This window comes from Hyperolius riggenbachi, chromosome 2, assembly GCF_040937935.1.
Source record: "Hyperolius riggenbachi isolate aHypRig1 chromosome 2, aHypRig1.pri, whole genome shotgun sequence".
Taxonomy (NCBI): domain Eukaryota; kingdom Metazoa; phylum Chordata; class Amphibia; order Anura; family Hyperoliidae; genus Hyperolius; species Hyperolius riggenbachi.
The window spans coordinates 158074675-158100557 of NC_090647.1; the positions used below are offsets into that span (position 1 = coordinate 158074675).

The window sequence follows — 25883 nt, forward strand, 5'->3', positions numbered from 1 at the left end:
GTGCACTTCTCGTACGTCAGACTGGCTTCATGTGACGGAAGTGCGGGGGCCCAATACCGGAGCTGCGGGCAGCGGTGTGGGAGCGATCCGAACGGATGGGGCTGGGAGGAAGCCCCAGGAATGTATAAATCTTTTTATGGTAGTGAGCTCTGTATTCCTTTAAAAGGGAATCAATACAGCAGCCTCCATAGTCTTCTCACTTCAGGTGTCCTTCATAAAACCTCAAAATTCACTGCATCTCATCTATCACTTCCACTGACTATTGTTGCCCCTGAGAAGTGTGTTGTAACTGGAGCCCATTTCTCTATAGCTGAACACAACTTAGTGAAAGGATAAATTATGTATACACTGATTCCCATTACAGTTTATGGCGGCGCTGGCTGCGCCCAAATCTAGCAGCGCTAATAAGCACTGCTCCGCACTGAAAAAAGTAAGCGTAAGCGTCCTATCTTCTTTGCAGTTCCTATTCTGCTAGGACAGCCATGCACAACACGCTAGAGATGGAGCAGCACAATCAGCGTACACCAAGCCCCGGGAGGCTCTCTGCTGCTTGCTGAGGTCTCTCCCACCATCCTTTGCGGTAAGCACGAAGCATGCGCAGAAGCCTCTTACACCTAGCTGCAGTGTTTCCTATGGGTTAGCGCTGCTCCCGGCAGGCCCAGCGGTGGAAGCGTTTGCCCTGTGCCGTCCTGTTCTCCTTGCCTGGTGATTAGTAGCCGGTGCTGCGTCGCGATCGCTCCCGGAGGCCGGGACCGGCGGCGGCAGCAGCAGCAGAAGACGCGGCCGCATTGGAAGAAGAAAAAGAAGAGGAGGGGGAAGGGGGAGCCGCTGTCCAGGGAGGCGGCTGGAGACGGCAGGGGGAGCCGTGCTCAGGCGCTCGGTCGGTCCGCGGCACTGGGAGACGCAGCCGAGCTCCCAGTAGCGGCCGCCAAACACACTGCGGTCACGGCCCGGGACTCTGCTGCAGGCGGCGTGCGGCGCCGCAACCGGGGTGAGCTGAGCCTGATGCTGCATGGTGTGCTGCTTGCTTTACGTGTGTCTGTACAGCTCTCTGATCACTGCTGTAGCCAAAGGGCTCTGACAAGCCAGTTAATTATGAAATTAACTGATTTTCTTTTAATGTGTTGGAAGAGTTCAGGGTGCTGTAATGCTAAATACACACTATTCGAGTTCCTATCAGATCAATGGGTCGAACCGCTAATTTCTGCCATGTCCGATCTGCTCCCGACCGATAACAGGATTGACTTTGTGCAGTAGTAGTGAATCTGAAAAACAATCCTGTAATTGATCGGGAGAAGATCAGACATGCAGGAAATTATCGGTTTGACCCATCAATATGATGCAAAATTCCATGTTGTGTACCTAGCATTATTCTGGGAATACACAATAAGATTTTTCAGTCGATATACTGTCCAATCTTATTTTTGATAAATTTTCCGATTGATTTTCTTATCTTCTCTTACCAATTTCCATTCACTTCTATTAGAAATCCATTAGAAAAACGATTGAAAATAAGATCAGAAATTATCTGTCTGCTGAAAAAACTTCTGGTGTATTCCCAGCATAAGGCAGATTTTGCAAAACGTAGGCCTCATTCACATTGAGGCTTCTTGCGATTCTGTTGCGGTTCGCAGTGCTTATCACATGAACAGCGTTAGTTCACGTGATAAGCGAAGGTTATCGCGCGATCATGTTGATGAGCTCTCCTCTGCATACAATTAAACTCCTGCATAATTAATTAAAAAGGTTCCATCCTCACATTCCTCACAGAATTACTTTACTGACAGAAATCAGCTGGTCTAATCTGTCAGAAAAAGTTGGAGTGGTTACTCCTTGCTTGCCTTTGTGAATTGTGTAATTACTGAATGTTAGACCAGATCTAAAAAAACAGCTCTAAAACATTACACCAAACCATCAGTAGACTTAAGGTGGCCATACACTGGTCGATGTGCCATTAGATCGACCAGCTGACAGATCCCTCTCTGATCAGAGAGGGATCGTATGGCTGCCTTTACTGCAAACAGATTGTGAATCGATTTCAGCCTGAAACCGATTCACCATCTGCTGAGCTGCTCCTGCCGCCTGTCCCAACCCCCCCGGTATACATTACCTGACGCTGGCTCCCGGGCATCTTCTCCGCATTGCACGGCTCTGTTCCGGCTCCATTACGGCGCTTCCTGTGTTACTCCGTGACCAGGAAGTTCAAATAGAGCGCCCTCTATTTGAACTTCCTGGTCACTGCAGTGACACAGGAAGCGCCGGGATGGATGGAGCCGGAACAGAGCCGTGCAGCGCGGAGAAGACGCCCGGGAGCCAGCCTCAGGTAATGTATACTTGATCGGATCGGCCGCCGCTAGCGACGCGCACTTTACCCGCGGGCGATCGAGGGTAATTTCCCGCACGGTGTGATCGACGGACCGATCCGATTTCGGGAGGAAATCGAATCGGCGGCTGCGTTTACCGCGAACGATTGGCAGCAGATTCGATCCCCGGATCGAATCTGCTGTCGAAACGGCCGGGAATCGAGCCAGTGTATGGCCTGCTTAAAAACCATCTGTAGATTAGTCTAAACTGCTTAGTGAATTGAGGCCTATATGCACTTCTGATGTTCGTGTGTGTCCGCCTCTATATGCATTGCTGAAATACGCGTCTAATGTAAACGAGGCCTAATGCAAGAAATATTGTGAAAGTGGAGTAGATGTTCAGATTACAGATTTTGCTTGATTGCTCTAAGTAGAGAGCATGGTACATGTATTAGGCCTCTTTCAGACAGGATGCTGAACTGCAAGCTTGTCATGCAGATCAGTGTCCGGTTTGCCACCTTAAGGCCCATACACACGTCGGATTTGCGCGAACGACGGGTCGTTTGAACGTTCCGTCGTTCGCACGTTTCCGCATGAAATCCGGCGTGTGTACAGACTATCGTTCGGGAGATAAGACTGGTTACCAACGATCCGCCGGGCGGATCGCTGGTAACCAGTCTTATCTCCCGAACGATAGTCTGTACACACGCCGGATTTCATGCGGAAACGTGCGAACGACGGAACGTTCAAACGACCCGTCGTTCGCGCAAATCCGACGTGTGTATGGGCCTTAAGTGTCATTTGGGTGCAATTAAAATGTAGCCGAATGTCAGCTTTTGTACTACCATGCATTTCAGTGCTTGACACAGTGGTGTTACTGGGCGGCAGAGAACCATGACATGTGTCTGAGCTTGGCTGTGGTCAGTTTTTACTGCATTGGGGGGGGGGGCACTTGTCACTGCCGGAGCTGCCGTAAAATGTACACTGCCCTAAAATGTACACTGCCCTGCATGTGAAGTACGTTCCTGTGCTGCGAGATTTCCTACTCTTTTATGCTTTTGTTGATATCTCCACAGCCATTCCTCCTACAACTCCCCAATGATCAGACACTGCATCGGTTCCAAACGCCCAGCCTTTGCAAGAGAGCAGCTGACAGGCAGATAAATCACCGCCTTTAGCTGCTTGTATGCAAGAGCCCTTAGATCAAGTTCACAGTGACACATTAGCAACACAGTGCAATTATACTATAATATGTTCACATTGTCGCTTTAGCAGTGCAGTATGTTGGAATGCATTGACATGGTAGTGGTAAAATTATCCAGTGTTTGGCCAATCAAAATTGCATAAAGGGTCCATACATTTACCGACCAATCGACCATCCAATTCGATTATCGAATTGGATGAAAATTGGTGCTGCCAAGTGCATGACCGACAAAGCGACCACTTTCGAGACAGAAATTGGCCGCACGGTCAATTGCGCATGCTGGAAAATTTCTGGACGAGGTTGGTTGGTCGGGTGCGCAGCGTTACGCCGGCCGAATTGCGAACGAGCGACGAGAAGACGAAACTCCCGCCGCTGCCGCCCCAATGTATAATTATATGCAGTGTGTGTGCATTTATACATTCTGTCCGGTGTCAGCCTCCACGCGGTTTCCGTCCATCTTGACTGGTTCCGCATACACGCCGGCGGCGCATAGCGTCTGACGTCAGACGCTATGAGGCTTACCCGGCAAAATGGACTGATGGACCCCGCGAGCTGCTACAGGACAGGTAATGTATAAATGCACTACACAACATACATTTATACATTTTGGGGGCAGCAGCGAGGCGGATGGCGGCTCAGCCAATTCCCTGATGATTTCATGCTGGAATCGGCCTGTAGTGTATGGGCAGATTCGATTAGAGACAAATTTATCTCTAATCAGATTCAATTAGAGATAAATTTGTCTCTTGATCGAATCTGCCCATACTCGTTCTAATGTATGGGCACCTTAAGTGTACCTGGTTTTACAATATGCTTAGAACTCACCAAGACTGATCAGCTGAGGGATTAGTGTGCCATGTACCTATAGCTATTGGAATAGTTGCTTATATATTAAACACTATATTCCAATGCCTGTAGGATGTGGTATATGGTGTTGGATGCTAATTGAGTCGAGTGTTTTGTTTGTGTGAATGTGCTGTATTAAACGTTGCTATGGAAAACAAAAGGGATCATTGGAGGTGTAATCGTGTCCAGTAGACTGGTGGTGAAGGGCGTATCACCAGTCTCTCCCAGTAACTTTACCACTAGTATAGTACAATTGTGCTATAATGATTATCAATATGTATTTTCAGATTGTTATTTTATAGTGGACCGCCACTCCTTTTGCTGTTTTTGTCTTTGGCTAGTAAGTAGAGTTTTTAAATAGCTCCAGGTCAAGGAGTTCCAGTAATGTAGTTGTCTTGGAAGCTCCGCATGATGCCACTGCCTTCCTTATGATTGGTTCCTACAAGATGCATGATAGCACGCTTCATGTGATGTCATTGCACATGTGCCCAATGGGGGAACCTGCCAGTGTTAGAGGTGGTTGTCGTGGACCTTTTCAGTTTGACTATGTTCACAGTGGGCATTGCGTTCCATTCCCTGTAACAGCAGGAATGCTGCGCATTGCGTTGCATACAGTCAATGAGAAGTATGTTTCATTGTTAATGTGTGCGTTATGCGGTAACACAAAATGTATGCTGCGGATTACAAGGCCACACACAGTTATGCCGAGCACCTACTGCACTGTGAATGTCGCATAGGGGGTCCTTTGCAGATTTGCAGCCTTGTTACAAAGTGGCTGTTATGCTGCACCACTCTGAACGTAGCGTCCAGCTAGCCACACATTCATTAAGTCCTAGTTGATGTAACAAGCATCCTTGTGTTTGTTTTTTTTTTTTTTTTTTTAATGAAAAATTTGGATTTACCTAAATGATTGAGAAGAAAACAAACTGAGCCCCACCCAGTAGTAGCAATATCGGGTAGATTTCACCCAAATTATTGATCAGATATGAGTTTTAATTGTTTAAGTTGCGTTATGATTTATGTGGAGGTGATAAAAAGTGCACGGTCAGAACCAGTAAAGAGAAGTAGAAAGCAGCTGAAATTACAACTTTCCTGTGCAATCAACTAAAACTTTCCATCCATGCAACAGAATCGTTTTCAGCCTGATATCGATTACTTTAAAATGATTGAATAGCCAAAGGTGTGTTCTATTCACCCTCAAATCGATTTAACCACTTGCCGACCAGGGGATTTTTCACTGATCGGTGCTGCGTGGGCTCTACAGCCCGCAGCACCGATCAGGAGTGCAGCAGGGCGATCAGACTACTCCCCTTTTTTCCCCACTAGGGGGATGTCCTGCTGGGGGGGTCTGATCGCCGCCGGCTGCAGTTGCTTAGCGGGGGGGCTCTTCAAAGCCCCCCTCCGCAGCGTTCTCCGCCGTCTCTCCCGCTCCCTCCCTCTCCCTCCCCCTGTGAGCTGCGCAGGACGGATTTCCATCCTGCGCATTGAAGGATAGGCTTCAGCCTATCATATGCCGGCGATCCCCGGCCAATCAGAGGCCGGGGATCGCCGATCTGCCTTACGGCGCTGCTGCGCAGCAGCGCCGTATGATGTAAACAGCGGGGATTTCTTCCCCGCCTGTTTACATTTTGACACCCTCCGTGAACTGACATGGAAAGGCTGCTCGATCGAGCGGCCGTTTCCATGGTAACCCGCAGACGACCAGTTTACGCCAATTGGTGTTAGCTGGTCGTCAAGAGGTTAAAAGGAACCTTAGGTGGGAGACCTACGGAAGCTGCCATATTTATTTCCATTTAGACTTTTCCAGTTGTCTGGCAGTCCTGCTGACCTTTCTGGTCAGTGGGCTCTCAATCACACACCTGAAACAAGCATGCAGCTAATAATGTCAGATTTGTCATAGACATCTGATCTGCATGCTTGTTCAGGGTCTATGGCTTTAAGTATTAGCGGCAGAGGATCAGCAGGGCAGCCAGGCAATGTGCATTTTATAAAAGGAAATAAACATGTCAGCCTCCATATTCATCTCACCTCGGGTTCCCTTTTAAGAATCAAAGCTAAAGGTCAGCCGAACACAAAAATTGATAAGTGTATGTCTAGCTTTAGGAGCAGTGGTGGAGAGTAATGGTAAGGCTGTGCACACCCCTTATGTTTCTGTTGCATCTCGGGAAAATCTAGTGTTTACACATGTCCCTCAAAGCTATTGATGAGGTTCAGTAGTTGGTAATGTGTTACGTGGGTTCACTAAACATAGAATTTTTTATTTTATTTTTTGATTGCTGAAATTTCCTCTCCACTTCCTACATCATAGGATAGTACAGGTTGCTTGCCAGAGAGCTCAGCATTGTGTCTATAGAGTAAATGGTTATCTGAAACAATCTTGGTTAATGCTGCTCAGGTGCAGCCTTACTATTTAAAGGACAACTTGAATGAAAATATGGAGGCTGCCATATTTATTTCCTTTTAAACAATACATGGCTGCCCTGCTGATCTGTTTGGCTGCAGTAACGTCTGAATAACACCCAAAACAAGCATGCAGCTAATCTTGTCAGATCTGGCAATGTCAGTAACACCTGAACCACTGCATGCTTGTTCAGGGTCTGTGGCTAAAAGTTCATAGAAACGTGATAAACGCGCAAGTGGGGAAGGCGCTTCTGCTGATTATGCTAAACTTGTGCCAGAGTTGCTGCGTAGAGTATCCTTTGAAGTCTGTCCATTAATTTGTACAAGGTTAAATTTATTATCAGCACCCTATTATTGTGTAGTAATTTCCATATAGTTATATACTAGTAGACCTAAGCCCATTTAAAAACGGGCTCTAGGTCTGTGTTTCTGGGCGCGTGTGCAACCGCCGCCCGCTCACACGGCGCACACCTGCCCGCCCGTTCGGCTCCCTGGCCCCGTCCCCGACCTCTTGTCTCTGGGTCCGTGCTGCGCACATGCGCAGTAGCGAAAAGCACGGACAACGTTACACAGAGACAGGAGGCACATGCAGGGACACAGGGATTTTATTATAGAGGATTACCAAAATAGGTTTTATGCCACGTCTACACGAAGCAATGTTACTTATCAATCGAGCCGCTGATGCGGCTCGATTGATAAGATCCGACAGGTCGGATCTTGCCACCGCCGATTCCCTGCTCGTTCCCCACGAGGGGACAATGGCAGGGAATCGTGCGGAAAATAAGCGACGAGGGCGGATCGAATCCGGCGCGAGCGGGGACGCAGCGGGTACGCGCGGGGATGCGGAAGAGGCGATCCGGCGGCTAATCGAGCTGCCGGATCGCTTCGTGTAGATGAGGCTTTACAGGTTTTTCTAATGATTGTCTTGGCAATTGTAAGTGGTCTTGTGAGAAGTTCTGTTTTCTAGCTGGGGTTTTGCTAAGTTTTTAGTAGGCCAACTGAGTTTCAGAACTGGATAAGCTTGATAACAAATTCATAGCGAACCTTCTGAGAAATTTTGGTAGATAATCTATTTTCCATTTCAACATTAGTTTTAATTTCTGTGGTAATAGATGTGTAGAAGAGAATAGTGTCCAGTTTCTGCACTAGTTATGTTAGACTTGTGTTTTACAAGGGGGTATAAAAACTTTGTTTTGTGTCTCTTAGCTAAGAAAAAGAACAAGATGTCAAAAATTCGACGGAAGGTCACAGTAGAAAATACAAAGACCATATCGGATAGCACATCACGTAGACCAAGTGTTTTTGAGAGGCTTGGACCCAGCACAGGGAGCAGTGCTGAGGTAAGAGCAGTATACCTCTTAACCAAGGCAATACTTATTTACCGTATATATATTTTAGCAAAACATAGTTATTTTTTTAACCATACTTTTCAGACACAATGTCGTAATTGGATGAAAACTGGCAACTGTGTGTACGGTAATACTTGCAGATTTATACATTCGCCAAGAGGAAAAGGATTCAGTGGTTCCTACAGAAGGTACATTACAGATTTTAGATTTTTAACTCTTTAACACTATGTAAGTAAAATTTTTTTCCCTTCTTCTGGCGATAAGGCTGCATGATATGCTTCCAGCATTTATGTGTCTGTAAGCTTGAGAAAGAGGACCTTGCATGGCCACCGAACAGGATTTATGTGGATAAACCATTTTCTGTTATGCCTAGTACACACCAGACAATTTTCTGTTATGCTGGGAATACACGGGTCGATCCGGCGGCCGATTAGCCGCCGGATCGTCCCCAGCCGTGTTGCCGCTCGTGCGCGCGGATCAATTAATGCTCGTCCTCGCTGGCGCTCCTTATCAGCCGCTCGATTCCCTGCCGTTGTCGGCCGGCGGGGATCGAGCGGGCGGGGGTCGAGCAACGTGATCGGACCAGCTGAATATTATCAGCTGGCCGGATCAGCTGCTCGATACACGGTACAGAAACGTACCGTGTATCCCCAGCATTAGATCATTTTCTGTAGAAGACTGGTCATTATCTCTGGTGCATTGTCTTCTGGTCATCTGCTGAGTAGAACAATGCCTAATTGCTAGGCAGATAGATGGTTAGATAGATATAACATGTTGGAAATTATCTGGCAGGTAAATCTAAAAAATTGTATGGTGTGTGTACCTAGCATTAGATATACCTGCCAAAAATGTATCTGGCAGGTAAATATAACAGAAAATTGTATGGCGTGTACCTAGCATGGCATCAATTCATCAAAGGCTGCTAGGAACACACCATAACATTTTCTGTTAGATTTACCTGCAAGAGAGGTTTTTTTTTGCAAAATGTTGGAAAAAATCTAACAGAAAATTGTATGGTGTGTACCTAGCATTAGATTGAAGATGTGTGCTAATTTATCCAGTCAATTGCAGTTATCTGATGGATGGCTGATCACTGGAAGTAAGCCCCCTGCTTTTGATGGAATGGAAAATGTGCCATGGTAACTACTTATAAACTTTAAAGAGAACCCGAGGTGGGTTTGAAGAATGTTATCTGCATACAGAGGCTGGATCTGCCTATACAGCCCAGCCACTGTCGCTGTCCCAAACCCCCCTAAGGTCCCCCTGCACTCTGCAGTCCCTCATAAATCACAGCCTCCCTGTGTGTCGGGCTGTGGTTTTCTCTATAGTGTCAGTCTGCTGCTCTCCCCACCTCCTGCAGAACTCTGGTCCCCGCCTGCCTCCCTTCCCTCCCCGCTGATTAGAGGGAAGGGAGGGGGGCAGGGACCGGAGCTCTGCAGGAGGCGGGGGAGCAGCCGAGACTGACACTACAGATGTAAACACAGCATGCACAGCGAGGCTGTGATCTGTCTGATTGCAGAGTGCAGGGGCACATTAGGAGGGTTTGGAATAGCAACAGATGCTGGGCTGTATAGGCAGATCCAGCCTCTGTATGTAGATAACATTCTTCAAACACACCTCGTGTTCTCTTTAGTGAACATTCACATTGTAATTTCCCCACCAATGTTTAGACCACATTTTTTGGGGAAACTAATTAACCGCGGCGAATGATAAAGGCTGCCACGGCCAAGGATTGGGACCAGCGTGTGCACAGCAGGCATGTGTTGATTGCTAACGAACCGGCATACAGTTTCTTTACCAATCCTCAAGCCCAAGCACTGCATGATTGCATGTTTTCCCTCCGCCCCACTTCCCCACATAGCAAAAGACGCGTCGCTAGCAATGAGGCCCCACTTTCCAATGATATCTACCCAAAAGTTGACCGTCATATGGATCAGGCAAAATTCCCAATATCTGTTATTGGAATTTGGCTACATTTTTTTTTTTTTTTTTTTTTTTATTTTGACACGATTGTCGTCCTAGACGGCAAAATCTGTCGTTTTTTATTGGACTTTTCAAACCACTTTAGTTGAGGGTGTGCACGAAGCTTAACCCATTCGTGTTCCGTCGTTTTCACTTGAGCAATGTTCACCTCCCATTGATAAGCCTATAACTTTATCACTACTTATCACAATGAACTGATCTATATCTTGTTTTTTCCGCCACCACTTAGGCTTTCTTTGGGGGGTACATTTTGCTAAGAGCCACTTTACTGTAAATGCATTTTAACAGGAAGAATAAGGAAAAAACAGAAACAATTCATTATTTCTCAGTTTTCAGCCATTATAGTTTTAAAATAATACATGCCTCCATAATTAAAACTCACGTATTTTATTTGCCCATATGTCCCGGTTATTACACCGTTAAAATTATGTCCCTATCACAATGTATGGCGACAATATTTTATTTGGAAATAAAGGTGCATTTTTTTCCGTTTTGCATCTATCACTATTTACAAGTTTAAAATTAAAAAAAATTATAGAAATATTTCATCTTTACATTGATATTTAAAAAGTTTAGACCCTTAGGTAAATATTTACATGTTTTTTTTTTTATTGTAATGTATTTTTTTTTTATTTTTTATATTAAACATTTTATTTGGGTATTTTTGAGAGGGTGGGATGTAAACAATAGTTTTATAAAGTAAATGTGTCTTGAGTTTTATTTTTTTACTTTTTGGCCACAAGATGGCGGCCATGAGTTTGTTTACATGACGTCACTCTAAGTGTAACATACGCTTAGAGAGACGCATGGGGGAGGCAACAGCCAGAAAAAGCTAAGCTTCCGAGAGAAGCTGTCGTTTTTCAGCGGGGGAGAGGAATCAGTGATCGGGCACCATAGCCCGATTCACTGATTGCCTGGCTAACGAAGGCCGGGAGCACGCATGGTTCCTGGACGTAGTTTCTACGTCCAGGAACTAAAATAGGTTAAGATGCAGGAGCTCTCAACATATTTTCATATACCAGTAAATTAGGGTTCATTCCTCATCTTGGCCCCTCAGGGACCTGCAGTTTAACCCATATACTGCTTACGGTATGTGTATATGATGCAGTGTTACAGGTGTCTTTTTGTGAGATCTAGATTTGTTACTTAAAAATGTATTTTAGCATTTATTCTTCTCTGTTCACAGGTCACCAGACAGACCCACTGGAGATTTACGGGAGCGAATGAAAAACAAGCGCCAGGAAGTTGAGGCTGAGCCACAAAAACGTCCTGCTGAAGAACCAACCTCTCCCTCACGGGTATACTGTAGTTGCCTTCTGTCACAATAAATTACACTTCCACCTTGAGTATGAACTGTGGTGGTAATTATGTTTTCTGTTTAGTTTTGGATGGTGTAGAGATAATTCCTTGCATAGGGCTCTATTCACAAAATTTTTGCAGTAAAAAAAATCTTGGAGGGAAAATACCGCATCGGTGTTTTAGGGCCCGTTTCCACTAGGGCGGTTTCGCCGGCGATTCGGCAGAGTTTCCCCGCACATCATTCGCACGGGGAAACTCTGCCATAGGGGATGACGGCGCCGCGGCGGAATCGCTTGCGGGAGCGATTCGCCCGGAACCCCCCGCAGATTTCACCACGGAGGCTGCGAATCCCATAGCTGTGCATGGCACGGCTCATGGGATTCGCCTGCGATCCCGCCCACCGGCTCAGTGCGGTGTGCGTCTGCGAGACGCACGCCGCACTAGTGGAAACGGGCCCTTAGACTTTTGTGTGCTAATTCATAAAAATGTTTACACTTGAGATAAAAAGTCGGGGAATTCCCGCAATAAACTTGCGGTGCTGGCTGAGTTGATACATTCAGAGACAGTTACTATAAGGCTAGAAACCCACTAGGAGAGCTTTTCTGAGCACTTTGGGATTTGAAAAGCTGTAGCTAATGTAATGCTATGGGTGTGATCTCACTTGAGTGATGTGATTTTATAAAAATCCCCCATAGCATTGCATTACCAAGAGCTTTTTCAAATCACTCACGCTTACAAAGCGCTCCCAGTGGGTTTCTGGCCTCAAGGAGGCAGCCCCAACTTCCCTTTAGATGTGCATTTTTTTTTTTTAAACTGCCTCTCCTTGCCCTGAATCTTCTCTGAATCTGTCTAATAGTCTTTCTAAACAATCTATTTAATTGCCGCAGCTTAGAAGAACTTCAAAAAATGTTACACATGCAGGCTTTCTGATGTACAATTTATCTGAAAACAGGTACCCAAGAGGTTAAAAAACACAGCCTGGGTATTCCTGGATGCCTTTTTTGTTCTGCACTCACTGCTGCTGCCTGGGAGGTCTGTCTCCATTAGCTTAGCTGTTATCTGCATACTTATCTCCTTTTCTAAACAGCCGGTATTCTCCGTCCCAATTCCGCCTGCTCTAATCTTTATGAATTGACATGTAGTGACATGTGTTGAGATAATCACTGCATAAGGCGGTAATTTCCCGCACTGCTCGAATTGTAGCTTTTCATGCAGAAACAGCTTTTATGAATTGACACTTTGTTAAATGGTTGTTAAAGTCAGCTGTTTTGAGCATTACCGCATGCGGGAATGCTTTATGAATAGAGGCCATAATGTTTGATTTGCTGTCTCTGTCCCTGTTGGAGATTTCACCTCAATTCCTTGGCCTATGCAAAAGAGAAGTTGTCCTTCTTAAAACAGAAGGTATTTGTGATTATTTAGATTGGAGTGAGCATATGAGGGGTCCCACAATGCATACCTCCCAACCTTGTGAGTAAAGAAAGAGGGACACTTTAAAACACACCTCTAGCCACACCAAGCCTGACCCCTAGTCACACATATCACAAAGAATTCATAAGCAAAAGATGTAGTTTTTCATTGAAACCTCCATGGTTTTTGGTATCAACACACACAATTGCTCACTCTCATCTCTAGCAATTTCCTACCTTTATCTGGTCAGCAGGCGCCTGTTAGCCAATTAGCTGCACAGCTATACACCCTTTGCCTGCCCTACCAAATCTAGCAGGAATTGCATAAATTAGGCAGCATTCAGGTGGGAGGCTTCGGTTGGACGTAATCGTAGATTATGTCGCTAGCAGGACCGCCCTGTGCAGGCATCCCTCCCTAACCACTCGCCTGTCACCCACATACAGGAAGCTGCAAAAAATAATTTTAAATCACAAACACTGAATACAAAACACAAAATAATGTTTCACTTACCTGGGGCTTCCACCAGCCCCCTGCAGACGTCCTGTGCCGGTCCTCAACGATCCTCCATTACAACCCCCCCCCCCCCCCTTTCTACCCCCCGCCACTTAGTTTTGTATCTTCATACGTTTTGACGTCGGCGAAAAAGTCCTGCGCAGTACAAGGTTTTCTCTTACTTCACCTGGGCAGGATGCTCTCTTTGATGTGAACGCATGTGAGGATGCGTGCAGCCAGGGCTACGCTGGCGCAGTGGACCACAGGACGACAGCAGGGGCGCTGGTTTAGGTTCCCTTTCAAATACCCTTTAAGAAATAATAAAATAATGAAATAAATAATGCAAACCCCAAAGAAAAACAACAAAACATTATTTCCTGTTAAACTTGGGATTGATTTATTTCTGTGTTAAGAGGACATACACCGCTATGTGACACATCAGACCTTTCGCATTTGAATATTTCTATAGTATGTATAGCAGTGTTGACAATGTTAGATTGTTTTGCTGCTTGGAAGGTGTAATGTGGCAATCGTGTTTCTTTCCAACAGAAAGAGTCTTCCAGGGCAAGGCACAGGGAAAAAGAAGATATCAAAATTACTAAAGAGAGGACTCCAGATAGTGATGAAGAGACTGGTGAATGGGAAACTACAAGAGAGGGTGAGAGGAGAGATGGCATTTTGTGGACCAGTTGATGTTACATTTTCAGTGTTCTCAGTGCTTGAAAATGAAATCACATTGTTGAGAAATAAACAGTCCTCTCTGGCCATTGCAAAGATTGTAGCACACATGTAATAAGTTCTGTTGTGATTATTCAGGCCTTTAGGCCATATACAGGCCATTATAGTGAGTTAAAGTGTACAAGAGACAGATTAAACTACAACTTTGATACTTAACCGGGGCTTCCTCCAGCCCCATAAGCATGCCTGAGTCCCTCGCCATCCTCCCACGGTCTGCCGTTAAGCTGCAAGTATCATATCTGTAGTTTCATAAGTCTATGCTTTCCTTTAAGATGATAACCTGAATAAAAGTTCATAGGTGTCTTCTGTAAGTATTTTTTTTGTCCCAGATTAGTAAAAAGGGGGACAAAGCATATGAATATGGAAATTTTGGTATTCTGTATATGAAACTGTATTCTGTTGCTATGACTTCTTTGCAAGAGAAATTTAAACTCCCTGGCAAATTTAGAAAGGAGCTGACTGCAAAATAAAGTGTAAAATGAATTGTAAAGAATATAAAAGGCCAATTTAAGAAAAAAAGTTAAAGCAGAACAAAGGGCACATTTCCATGCACAACCCTCCTTCTGTTTATGGGGATTTCAGACTGGGCAGATGTGTTAGCAGCTCTGATTTGTTGGCCCGGGAGGAGCATACACAGCAATTAAACTACAGAAAATAGATGTTCTAGGTTGGTAAGACAGGCAGGGCAATTCTGAACGCACAGCACTAGCCCTTCTGTCTTTCAGATTTGTCTTTATCCATAAGGGAGGTCCTTAATTAAGCGTGCTATGGGCGAAGCATCATTACTTACCCACTGGATGCCTGGCTCGTTTGGGATGTGCCATCTTCTCTAGCTGACCGCCGCACTAACTGTTACACATTACAATGCGACGCTAACGTTGCACTGTGATCGTCCCATAGGATTAGCATTGCAGTGCAGTAAGCTGCGTTATAAGACTTTGCAAAGTCCCACTGTGAATGTAGCCTCGAACAAGCAAGCAAGAATCCTGCCAAATAATGTCAAAAACACCCGATCTGCATATGCTTGTTCAGGGTCTGTGGCTAAGGTTCAGCAGGATAGACAGACAACTGATATTGCTTAATAGGAAATAAATATGGCAGCATCCAACTCCCTTACACTTGTCTTTTAACATATTGAACAGTCTCAAACTAAGTGGTGTAATTAGGGGGGAGGGGGGACCTGGAACCCCGCCCTTCCTCTTCCTGCAGAGTAGCGTAGTGAAGCAGAGTAATATGTACCTGCTCCAGCACTGTTTTGGATCTCATCTGAATCTTCCTGACAGCCACGCTCTCTATGCTGCACTGCTCTGGTTCTTGATGCATGCCGCATGATCAGGAGAGGGTATGGAAGCACAGAGCGTGCAGCTGCTGGGAAGAACAGAAGAGACTCGACACAGCGCTGGAAGAGGTAAGTGCTCCACTGCGCTACTCTGCAATGCGGAGTTATGTGCTTCTCTTACCAGTTACTGGGGGGGAGGGCAGGTTGGTGTTGGGCAGGGTTTGCATCCAAGGGGGGAGCCTGATGCTTTTTGGGGGGGGGGGGGTCCTGTGAGCTATTGCTGCACCCTGGCTCTAACTGACAATTTATCAATCAGAACTGCAGTGGACGAGGGTGTAAGGAACCGGCCCGCGGCACGCCTGCGTATACGGTTCCCGACTGCGGGTTTGACCAGACTGAGAGGGGAAGCAGCCTTAGTCAAGCTAAAACAAGGCTGGAACCCCTCAGAACACCTCTCACTGCCACCACTAGCGGTTCGCTAGACACTTCCACTCTGCTGTCGAGTCCTCAGCGCGCACTCCGCGTTTTCGGATTTGGGTCAGCTTTGCGCTTAGGCCAAATACGGGAACGCCACGCACCCACACACACACACACACAGTTGCAATCTTACACTGTCGTGAAGCAAAGACCCACTAACAGTCGTTCCGAACGATACTGTTAGCCACTCTGATGTCGCTACTCGCACTGGCGTTGTTCGTACGTTGGGTCAGCTGCGCGCTTAGGCCAACGTATGACAAACGCCCCCACACACAATGCAATTATAATTTCATACGGTAGTGTTGCTCAAACATACAACTAGGCATGAACTTATACACGGTTACACTTCAGTCTCTTCTAGGCCATGAGTGTTAGTTTAGTACAGCAGAAGTCAAGCTTATTAAATAATAATTTAATATTCCAGAAAAACATAGAACAGTGCAGAACTTAATATATACAAAAAGATTACAAAAAACAAAGTAAAAATAGTTACAAGATAAAAGTTACAAAGATAACACACCAAGCAATTTGCTTACCAAAAATACAGGAATCCAGATAGAAGAACCTTGGACTTTGGTGGACGGACACAATTCTGGTTAGACCAGGAGTTCACTAGCTTGGGCCAGGAGACCGGCTGCCACTACCGTCAGAAGAGAACTGATTTGAGGTAGATGTCCCCTGGTTTTTATAATGAAATATTCGCCTCGAGGCTGTAAGCCTGTGTGGACGAGGGGAAGCTAGATTTAATTACATCCTCAGTCATAATTGGATCTCCAGAGATCTAACATCCACCTGTGAAAAATGTACAATAGCCCACATACATGAAAAGATTTCCCTAGTCCAAGTTACAGGTGACAACCCCATTGTTGACAGTACTTCCTAGCTGATCAAAGATAAGGAGGTTGCACCTCCACCAATAATTCAATTTCCACAGGTAGCAAATGGTATCAAAAGGACTTCACCCCTTCTATAATTTCCCGTAGGCTGTCAAATACATTTCAAACATTCAGGTGTCAGCTTCCCCCTTTCCTCAAGACTCTTAGCAGGCTTTCCTTGTATAATGGGACAATAGCTGACACCAGACTCAAAAGCCATGCAGACCAGCCTATTCTTCCTCAATAGGCCGCTAATTAGCAGTACACACAGTTTCCCCGGCTGGACAATGAGGGCAGAGGTAATGTACATTTACATGCAGACTTACATTATCCTTCAGATTACTCTGGCCAGGTGGCCAATTACTACCAAGCACAATACACATCTGAGGTTTTACCCAGTAGACAGAAAAAAGACAGAAATATGTTCTGTTATTATCCTTAACATTATCAGCACCCCAATATATTCCTGACACGCCCCCTCTTCCAAATGGCGCCGGCAGATGAGTCTAACGAATCGTCCTGCCAAAGCCGACACTGACGGCCGGGCCTGGGGGGGTAATTCCTTAGCTCCAAGCTACAGGACTGGAAAGCTAGGTCAGGTTGCTGCAATGTGTCATTGCCCCTGACAACCTGACGTAACCAACCAGGGGAATGAGGGTCAGTGACAACCGTGAATTCGCGACCATAGAGACAGTGCTGCAGCTGGGGGAGGGTTCCAACCGTCGCTACACGCCCTTTCTCTATAGTGGCAGGAGCTATCTCTCGGTCCCTTTGGGGATCGATTATCTGCTGGTCTGCCTCTTCCCCTTCGGACAGCTCCGAGGGAATAACTTCCCAGAACCCTCTCAGCCCGCCCCTCCCAGCTGGTGACCTGCTGGCTAGCCCCCTGAGCTCTTCCAGGCTGCTGTCAAATTGAACAGCCCCAGAGAGCTCAGTGCTGCCTGTCACACATTCTAGGAAGGCTGCAGACGGAGAGGCTCCTGGGTCCTCAGAGCCAGGTTCCGAATTAGATGTGGCTGACCCAGCAGCATTTGCCACTTCGGTGGACAGTCCCTGTGCTGTAGACTCGCTAGCGCTGCGGGTTACCACGGCAGCTGAGGGAGCGCCCACATTACACACATCGTAAATCACATCGCCTTTGGTCTTGAAACCATCTGAAGGGGGAGGATCTGGCCTGGTGCCATCTGCCCCTTCAGTGGACAGTCCACCTGCTGCAGCCCAGCGAGCGCCGCTGGTTACTCCTGCAGCTGACGGAGTGTCCACATGACACACAGCATTATGTAGCACAACACAGGTGACATCAGCATAATCAGCCCTACGTATATTGTCATTTGGGCCCTCACATAAAACATCAACATTATCTGCAGCATTATACACAGTGGTACTCAGCACTTCACCAGTAGCATCAACAGTTCCTGCATCGATCGCATCGATAGTCCGGGCGTCATAAATGACATTATCAATTTCTGCATTCTTTATATCAACATGTCCCACTCCAGGCCTAGGCACTGGAGACTCACTAGGGCTGGCTCCTAGCATACAGTCCGTAGCCCCTGGGGCCTCGCCAGCACTCCCCACTTGCACAGCATTATCAAACAGTACCTTGCAAGAGTCCTGAACTTCTGCTGGGGAGGCGGGCTCCACAGGGTTTGGAGCAGGCTCATACCGGGCCACTAACCGTCCCAGGTCAGTACCCAGCAAAACGTTGGTGGGGATTTTGTCAGTTACCCCAACTTCTTTCAGTCCGCTGCCGGCCCCCCAATCCAGGTGGACCAAGGCGGTGGGTATTGCTGGGGTGACACCCCCAATTCCTCTGACAGCAATCATTTTCCCAGGTATGTACTGCTCCGGGTTCACAAGCTGGGGATGTATGAGAGTCACTTCTGCTCCAGTGTCTCTCAGCCCAGTGGCAACTGTACCCCCAACCGTGACAAGCTGCAGATTCTCTGCATAGCCAGTGGCATTCCTGGTAGCACACAAAGCCGTTGTGACTTCACTGGCGTTTGAGGCCTCACTGGATTTTGGGGCCTCCCTCTTCCTCTCTGGGCAAGTCGTGCTGATATGACCCACCCTGTCACATACAAAGCATTTCCGAGTGTCAGGTTGCTTGAATCCAGGAGACAGCGGTGCTTGCCTCCTCTGGGTGCTGGGTGAAACAGGTTTAGCAATCTGAATAAAAAACCTTGAGGACATGATTGCTTCAAATGTGCTGTATTATTGACCACAATATTAAATACACAATTGGAACAATTGGTAGATTTACTTAAAAAAAATTGGGGAATCCTCACCTTAGATAAGGATATTGCCCAAATAGTAGGAGAGACGCCCCATGTGACGGCAAGAAGAAGCAGCAGTTTGGGGGACATGTTAACAAGAAGTGAATTTCGGAGAGAACAAAGAATTGTAAGAAAAAGGAAAGGAATGTTTAAGTGCCAGAACTGTAGATTTTGCAGATATGTACTGGAGGGAGACACTTTCCATGACAGTGGAGGCACAATTGAATATAAAATTAGAGATTACATTTCATGTGCAACCACTAGAGTTATTTACCAATTGATATGTCCATGTAATAAAATCTACATAGGAAAAACGGGGAGGGACCTGGAGACACGCATAGGGGAGCATATCAAAAATATCAAGGGAAAAAATGTTGATAGTGCAGTGGCACAGCATTTCTTGGAATTCCACGACAGTGACCCTAGGGGTTTAAGATTCAGAGGGATATACAAGCTAAACATTAGCCCTAGGAGGGGGGATTTTGACAAAGTGTTGTTGCAAAAAGAATGTATGTGGATATACAAATGCAACACACGTGCCCCGCTAGGAATTAATGTAGACTTTAATTTGGGGGTTTTTCTCTAGGCGTGATATCCAGGTCCCTAACCTGTTCAAAAATTATGTTTGTGTGTAGGGTGGCCATGCTGTGGTGGCTTTCCCCTTTGGGGTTGTAGGGTCCCCTCCCTCCACCGAGGTTTACATGTATTTTGAAGTAATTTGATAAGATATAGGATGCTCCAGAAAGAGGTGGGTTTTAAAAGGTTGAGAACAGGTAAATGGAAAGGTATCTGAGGTGTCAAAGTGGCAGTAGGAAAGCTATGAAGGGTGTTATAGTGGACAAATCCAGTTTGGGTTGTTTATTTAATAACTCAGGATGTCATAATATAAATGCCCACAAGATGCCAGTAAAGAGCACAAATAGCCGGAAGATTTTTTTCTCCAAAGGAGATACCTGCAACTATAAAAAGGCCCACAAGAGGGAGCACTGCGTATGTGTATTTGCCTTGAGAAAGTCAAAAGGATTTGATGAAACGCGTTGGCTAAAATTGGAACATCCAGGCTGCCGTAGTGAGCAACCGCGGAAGTACGAGTCCCTTCTGAGCCGCTGGAACTGCCCGGCGTGTAGCGTGGAGCCGGGGACAGGAGTGTGCGGCATAGCGGACCCAAGTCAGCAATGCTGGAGGTCATGTGTTGAAAGCGGGGACGCCCGCAAACATGGGACACGTGAGTGTGTGACCGGCTGACACCGGCGATAAAGTGAAAGGGGACTAGCGGTTATCAAGGGAACCCCCCAAGTGCACTGAGGAGGGTCACTACGGACTAACCTGTAATGCATGTGAATTTGTATCCGACTGGTGAAGTGGTGAGCCGTTCTCCCTAACCTCTACTAACACGCAGCATGCTACTTAAGGATTGTCATTGTTCGATCTGAGACTGTGGAAAGCAGGTGCCCGGCTGGGGGCAAGCTGAAGGAAATTGTCATTGAAACCCTTCTTGGATGTGGACTGTGTCCAATATTTGCTATGCCGGCCGGCAGGGTGTGAACTCAGAGGCATGTGGGGTTATGGGGAAATAGTACAGGTGATCACATGCTCCAGGGTTTTTATGTAAGGGGTAGTGCAATTCTTGGGGGTGGTTTGTATTGTGTGTATTTAATATTGTGGTCAATAATACAGCACATTTGAAGCAATCATGTCCTCAAGGTTTTTTATTCAGTTGTGATTCTGTGTTAGGCACAGGGAGTAGTATGTTATATATAGGTTTAGCAATCTGTTCTCCTCTCCAGCTGGGCGTAGTAGTCCTCCGGGACTCAGGTGCTCTATGGGCGGTGTAGGCATCGGCCATTTCCGCAGCCTCATCCACTGTCTTTGGTTCTCGATCCAGCACAAACAGCTGGACCTCAACAGGACAGGTGTGTAGGAACTGGTCTTTTATCATCAGCTCCTGCAGGGCATCCAAGGTTTTAACTGACAGTCCTTTTAGCCACTGCTGGAAGGCAGTGCGCAGGTTGCAAGCATGATCCAGGTAGCTGTCATTAGGACCTCGCTGCACTGTCCTGAAACGTTTGCGATACACCTCTGGCGTGAGGTGGTATCACGCAATGATGGCTTTCTTAATTGCCTCAAAGTCTGTTTCTTCCTCCTGGGGGAGACTCACAAATGCCTCCAGGGCCTTGCCTCTCAGCCCTGGTGTGAGGTATCTTGCCCACTGCTCACGGGGCACCCCATACTGCCGACAAGTCCTTTCAAACCCCTGTAGGAAAGTGTCTATGTCAGAGTCCTTGTCCATAGCAGGGAACTTATCCAGGGGGATTCTGTGGACTCGCTCACCTTCGCGTTCTGCGTGTCCAGCAGACCGGTTCTGCTGCTGAAGTTTAGCCAGCTCCAGCTGGTGTCGCCGTTCAGCTCTTCCTTCCTCTGCCTGTCGGTGCAGTAGGATCAGCTTTAGGCGCAGTTCAGGATCAGCCGAGTTCAGTAGCTGTAGATCTGCTTCCAGAGATGGCGTCTCCCTGTTTGGTGGATCATCCAGGACATCGTCTCCACTTGCATTCCGTGGCGGGAGCGATTCCTCCTCTGGCGTGTCGTGAGCTGCATCCGCTGACGTTGAAGCACGGGCTTGCTCTGCCTCATCATGCTCCTCGAGGGCACGAACCAACTGCTCCTTAGTCTGGCCGCTCACCGTCTCGATGCCTTTGTGCTCACACAGGTGGAGTAGCATCTCTTTATTTTGCCTTGCATAGCTGGATGCTTTCTGAGCCATCGTGTTGCAAAAAAGAAAAAGAAAAAAGGGGGGAAGGGAAAGCAAATACCCAGTGTGTATCTTTGAACAAAAAAAACGTATATAGATTCTGCACTGAGTAGACTTCTGTAGGCTAGTTGCTTCTAGCAAACTTCCAACCTTTAGTACTCAGAATAGCGAGCTAAACTGCGTACTAATGTACCAAACGATCCCACTGCTGCCACCAATTATGTCAGGAACCGGCCCGCGGCACGCCTGCGTATACGGTTCCCGACTGCGGGTTTGACCAGACTGAGAGGGGAAGCAGCCTTAGTCAAGCTAAAACAAGGCTGGAACCCCTCAGAACACCTCTCACTGCCACCACTAGCGGTTCGCTAGACACTTCCACTCTGCTGTCGAGTCCTCAGCGCGCACTCCGCGTTTTCGGATTTGGGTCAGCTTTGCGCTTAGGCCAAATTCGGGAACGCCACGCACCCACACACACACACAGTTGCAATCTTACACTGTCGTGAAGCAAAGACCCACTAACAGTCGTTCCGAACGATACTGTTAGCCACTCTGATGTCGCTACTCGCACTGGCGTTGTTCGTACGTTGGGTCAGCTGCGCGCTTAGGCCAACGTATGACAAACGCCCCCACACACAATGCAATTATAATTTCATACGGTAGTGTTGCTCAAACATACAACTAGGCATGAACTTATACACGGTTACACTTCAGTCTCTTCTAGGCTATGAGTGTTAGTTTAGTACAGCAGAAGTCAAGCTTATTAAATAATAATTTAATATTCCAGAAAAACATAGAACAGTGCAGAACTTAATATATACAAAAAGATTACAAAAAACAAAGTAAAAATAGTTACAAGATAAAAGTTACAAAGATAACACACCAAGCAATTTGCTTACCAAAAATACAGGAATCCAGATAGAAGAACCTTGGACTTTGGTGGACGGACACAATTCTGGTTAGACCAGGAGTTCACTAGCTTGGGCCAGGAGACCGGCTGCCACTACCGTCAGAAGAGAACTGATTTGAGGTAGATGTCCCCTGGTTTTTATAATGAAATATTCGCCTCGAGGCTGTAAGCCTGTGTGGACGGGGGGAAGCTAGATTTTATTACATCCTCAGTCATAATTGGATCTCCAGAGATCTAACATCCACCTGTGAAAAATGTACAATAGCCCACATACATGAAAAGATTTCCCTAGTCCAAGTTACAGGTGACAACCCCATTGTTGACAGTACTTCCTAGCTGATCAAAGATAAGGAGGTTGCACCTCCACCAATAATTCAATTTCCACAGGTAGCAAATGGTATCAAAAGGACTTCACCCCTTCTATAATTTCCCGTAGGCTGTCAAATACATTTCAAACATTCAGGTGTCAGCTTCCCCCTTTCCTCAAGACTCTTAGCAGGCTTTCCTTGTATAATGGGACAATAGCTGACACCAGACTCAAAAGCCATGCCGACCAGCCTATTCTTCCTCAATTGGCCGCTAATTAGCAGTACACACAGTTTCCCCGGCTGGACAATGAGGGCAGAGGTAATGTACATTTACATGCAGACTTACATTATCCTTCAGATTACTCTGGCCAGGTGGCCAATTACTACCAAGCACAATACACATCTGAGGTTTTACCCAGTAGACAGAAAAAAGACAGAAATATGTTCTGTTATTATCCTTAACATTATCAGCACCCCAATATATTCCTGACAGAGGGTATGCATTCATTCACCCTATCCATTGGCAGTTGATACATTGTGCACTGGCTCTACTGCCCACATTTGTGTGTTTTCTGATACAGATGTGCCTGATGCTTTAATGTATTTGTAAGAGTTGCAAACTGCTTTTGATTTTCTTTTTGCCACAGTCGACAAACCTGGGAAAATGAGTGAGTACCAATGTAGGATAGATACTGTAAGCATCTATGGTTATGCTGTAGTGGTCTTAGCAAATGTTTTTACACATTTGACTTAGTATCTTCATATACTGTGGTGCTAAATATTCACATTTTGGCATCCAGTTTTAAACAAAAACTAAACCCTGAAACTGTATGTAATTGATTATTAGGGCCTGGCATTTTCTGCACAGGAGAATTACAACCAATGTTAATGGGCTAGTTCACACTTGAATGTGTTATTTTTTCCAAACACACATATATTAACACACACACATGAGCTCATGCATGTTGCTATCCCCCTATTTGCTGGGTTGCGTTCCCAGTGGGCTACAGTCATTGACAGTTGAGGTAAAGCTGAAGGTAAATCTGAGAAGAATGAAAAAGTTGGCTTTTACAGACCAGGGGCTTCTTCCAGCCCCATGTAGTCTGTTGTTGGGTCCCTTGATGTCCTTGCTGTCCCCTCTCTTGTTCGAGCCAAAGGATCAGCAACCCCCTAGGTAAGTAATATGGTAATCCCCTCCTGACTGGACCCCCGCACCTCCTGCGATACACCATAATGCGAACCCCTCCCTTATGGGAAGGTTCATTTAAAAAAAAAAACGCACTACTCCGTGCACGTTAACCATTGAAAACCAGTCAGCTGTTAAAGTGGACCTGAACTTATGCACGAGACACTAGGAAAACATATATTAATCCACCCTGTTTGTGTTTAGAGTGAAGAGCCTGTGTAATTTTCCCTCAGCTGCAAGTAATCACAATTGTAACTTGTTCTCTCAGTTGTGTCAACACAAGAATCTCATTAGCCTCAGCTAATTTTATCAACTTTCTGCTTTCATGGAAGCAGAGACAATGCAGGTTTATTGCAGTTCTGTGGGCTGTAACAAAAATGTTTTTTCTTTAAAAGTGGTTATGCTGTTGTTTATCTTTTAGAGCAGAGAGGAAGTTTTGAGTTCAGGTCCGCTTTAATTTGCTGTGTTCAATGTTTTAGACTGTAGATGGAATTTGATGACAATACCACTTTAACCACTTCACCCCAAAGCGTTGTTTTACCCTAACGGACAAGAGCGATTTTCACCTTTTAGTGCTCATCCCTTTCATTTGCCAATAGCTTCATCACTACTGATCACAATGAAATGATCTATATCTTGTTTTTTTCACCACCAATTGGGCTTTTTGGGGTTGATATTTGTTTTCAGTAATTACTTTGTTTTCCTTGCATTTTAAATGGAAAAACAAGGAAAAATGAAAAAATACACTATTTCTCCAATTTCATCCCCTATTGTTTTAATATAAACACTGCTACTGTACATAAATCCCACACATTTTATCTGCCTGTTTGTTCTGGTTATCACAAGATTTTAATTACCGTATATTCCGGCGTATAAGACAACTGGGCGTATAAGACGACCCCCCCAACTTTTCCAACTCACCGTATAAGACTACCCCTCTTACAACGCACACCAAATTAAAATAAAAATATACTGGTGCTATGTATGAACAGATACTGGTGCGGTACTGTATGTGTTACCCAGTATATAACAGTATATAGTCAATTGACTTGTTGCATTGGTCAACTCTCCTTTAGTGGTATGAAAGAATAGATTGCGCTCCCTCAGCAGGGAGATCTGAGAGTCGGTAACAGGATAGGGCGTATCACCCGGCATCAATGACACCCGGCGTATAAGACGACCCCCAACTTTTCAGAAGATTTTCAAGGGTTTAAAAGTAGTCTTATACGCAGAAATATACAGTATGTCCCTAGTACAAAGTATGGCGACAATATAGTATTTGGAAATAAAGGTGTATTTTTTCTTTGGTGTTTTTTCACCCCACTATTTTCACGTGCATGGGAATGCACATGTGTGGGGCGTGCACGTGCGGGGACATGCATGCACGCGCACGGCGGCAGCAGCACTGTCTGACTTATAAAAAAATGTCCTGGAGCCATTAAGAGGCTCTAGCAGGATGTTTGTATAAGTCAGCATGTCATTAAGTGGTTAAGGAACGATAGACATATTCACTCGCAGTCTAAGGATCCTTTTACACTTAATACCTTGGTATGCTTTAGTATACGTTATTACGCATTGGTATGCCCTTTTTCCATAACAGTGCATTGTAAAACAAAACTTTCAGTTGAAATGCTTATAGTGTGAACTGAGCCATTGGAAAACATGGACATGGCATTTCAACTGAGGTGTTTTTTTTTTTTTTGTTTTTTTTTTTTACAATGCACTGTTATGGAAAGTTAAGATGCATCTAATTTTTTTAGCGTATAGTGTAAAAGAGGCCTTACAGCAGTGCATTATGGGTG

At 45.8% G+C, this 25883-nt stretch overlaps 1 protein-coding gene across 3 annotated transcripts in view; it reads left to right on the forward strand.

Annotated features, from left to right (window-relative positions):
* The first annotated feature begins 598 nt into the window (after positions 1-598).
* Positions 599-25883, forward strand: part of ZC3H13 (zinc finger CCCH-type containing 13) — an 85681-nt gene continuing 60396 nt past the window's right edge. For all 3 annotated transcript variants that reach the window (XM_068267749.1, XM_068267750.1, XM_068267751.1), the window contains exons 1-5: positions 599-991; positions 7960-8093; positions 8187-8290; positions 11272-11383; positions 13836-13944. In XM_068267749.1, the coding sequence (XP_068123850.1) occupies positions 7977-8093; positions 8187-8290; positions 11272-11383; positions 13836-13944 (442 nt within the window). In that variant the 5' untranslated portion in view covers positions 599-991; positions 7960-7976. The remainder of the gene's footprint in view (positions 992-7959; positions 8094-8186; positions 8291-11271; positions 11384-13835; positions 13945-25883) is intronic.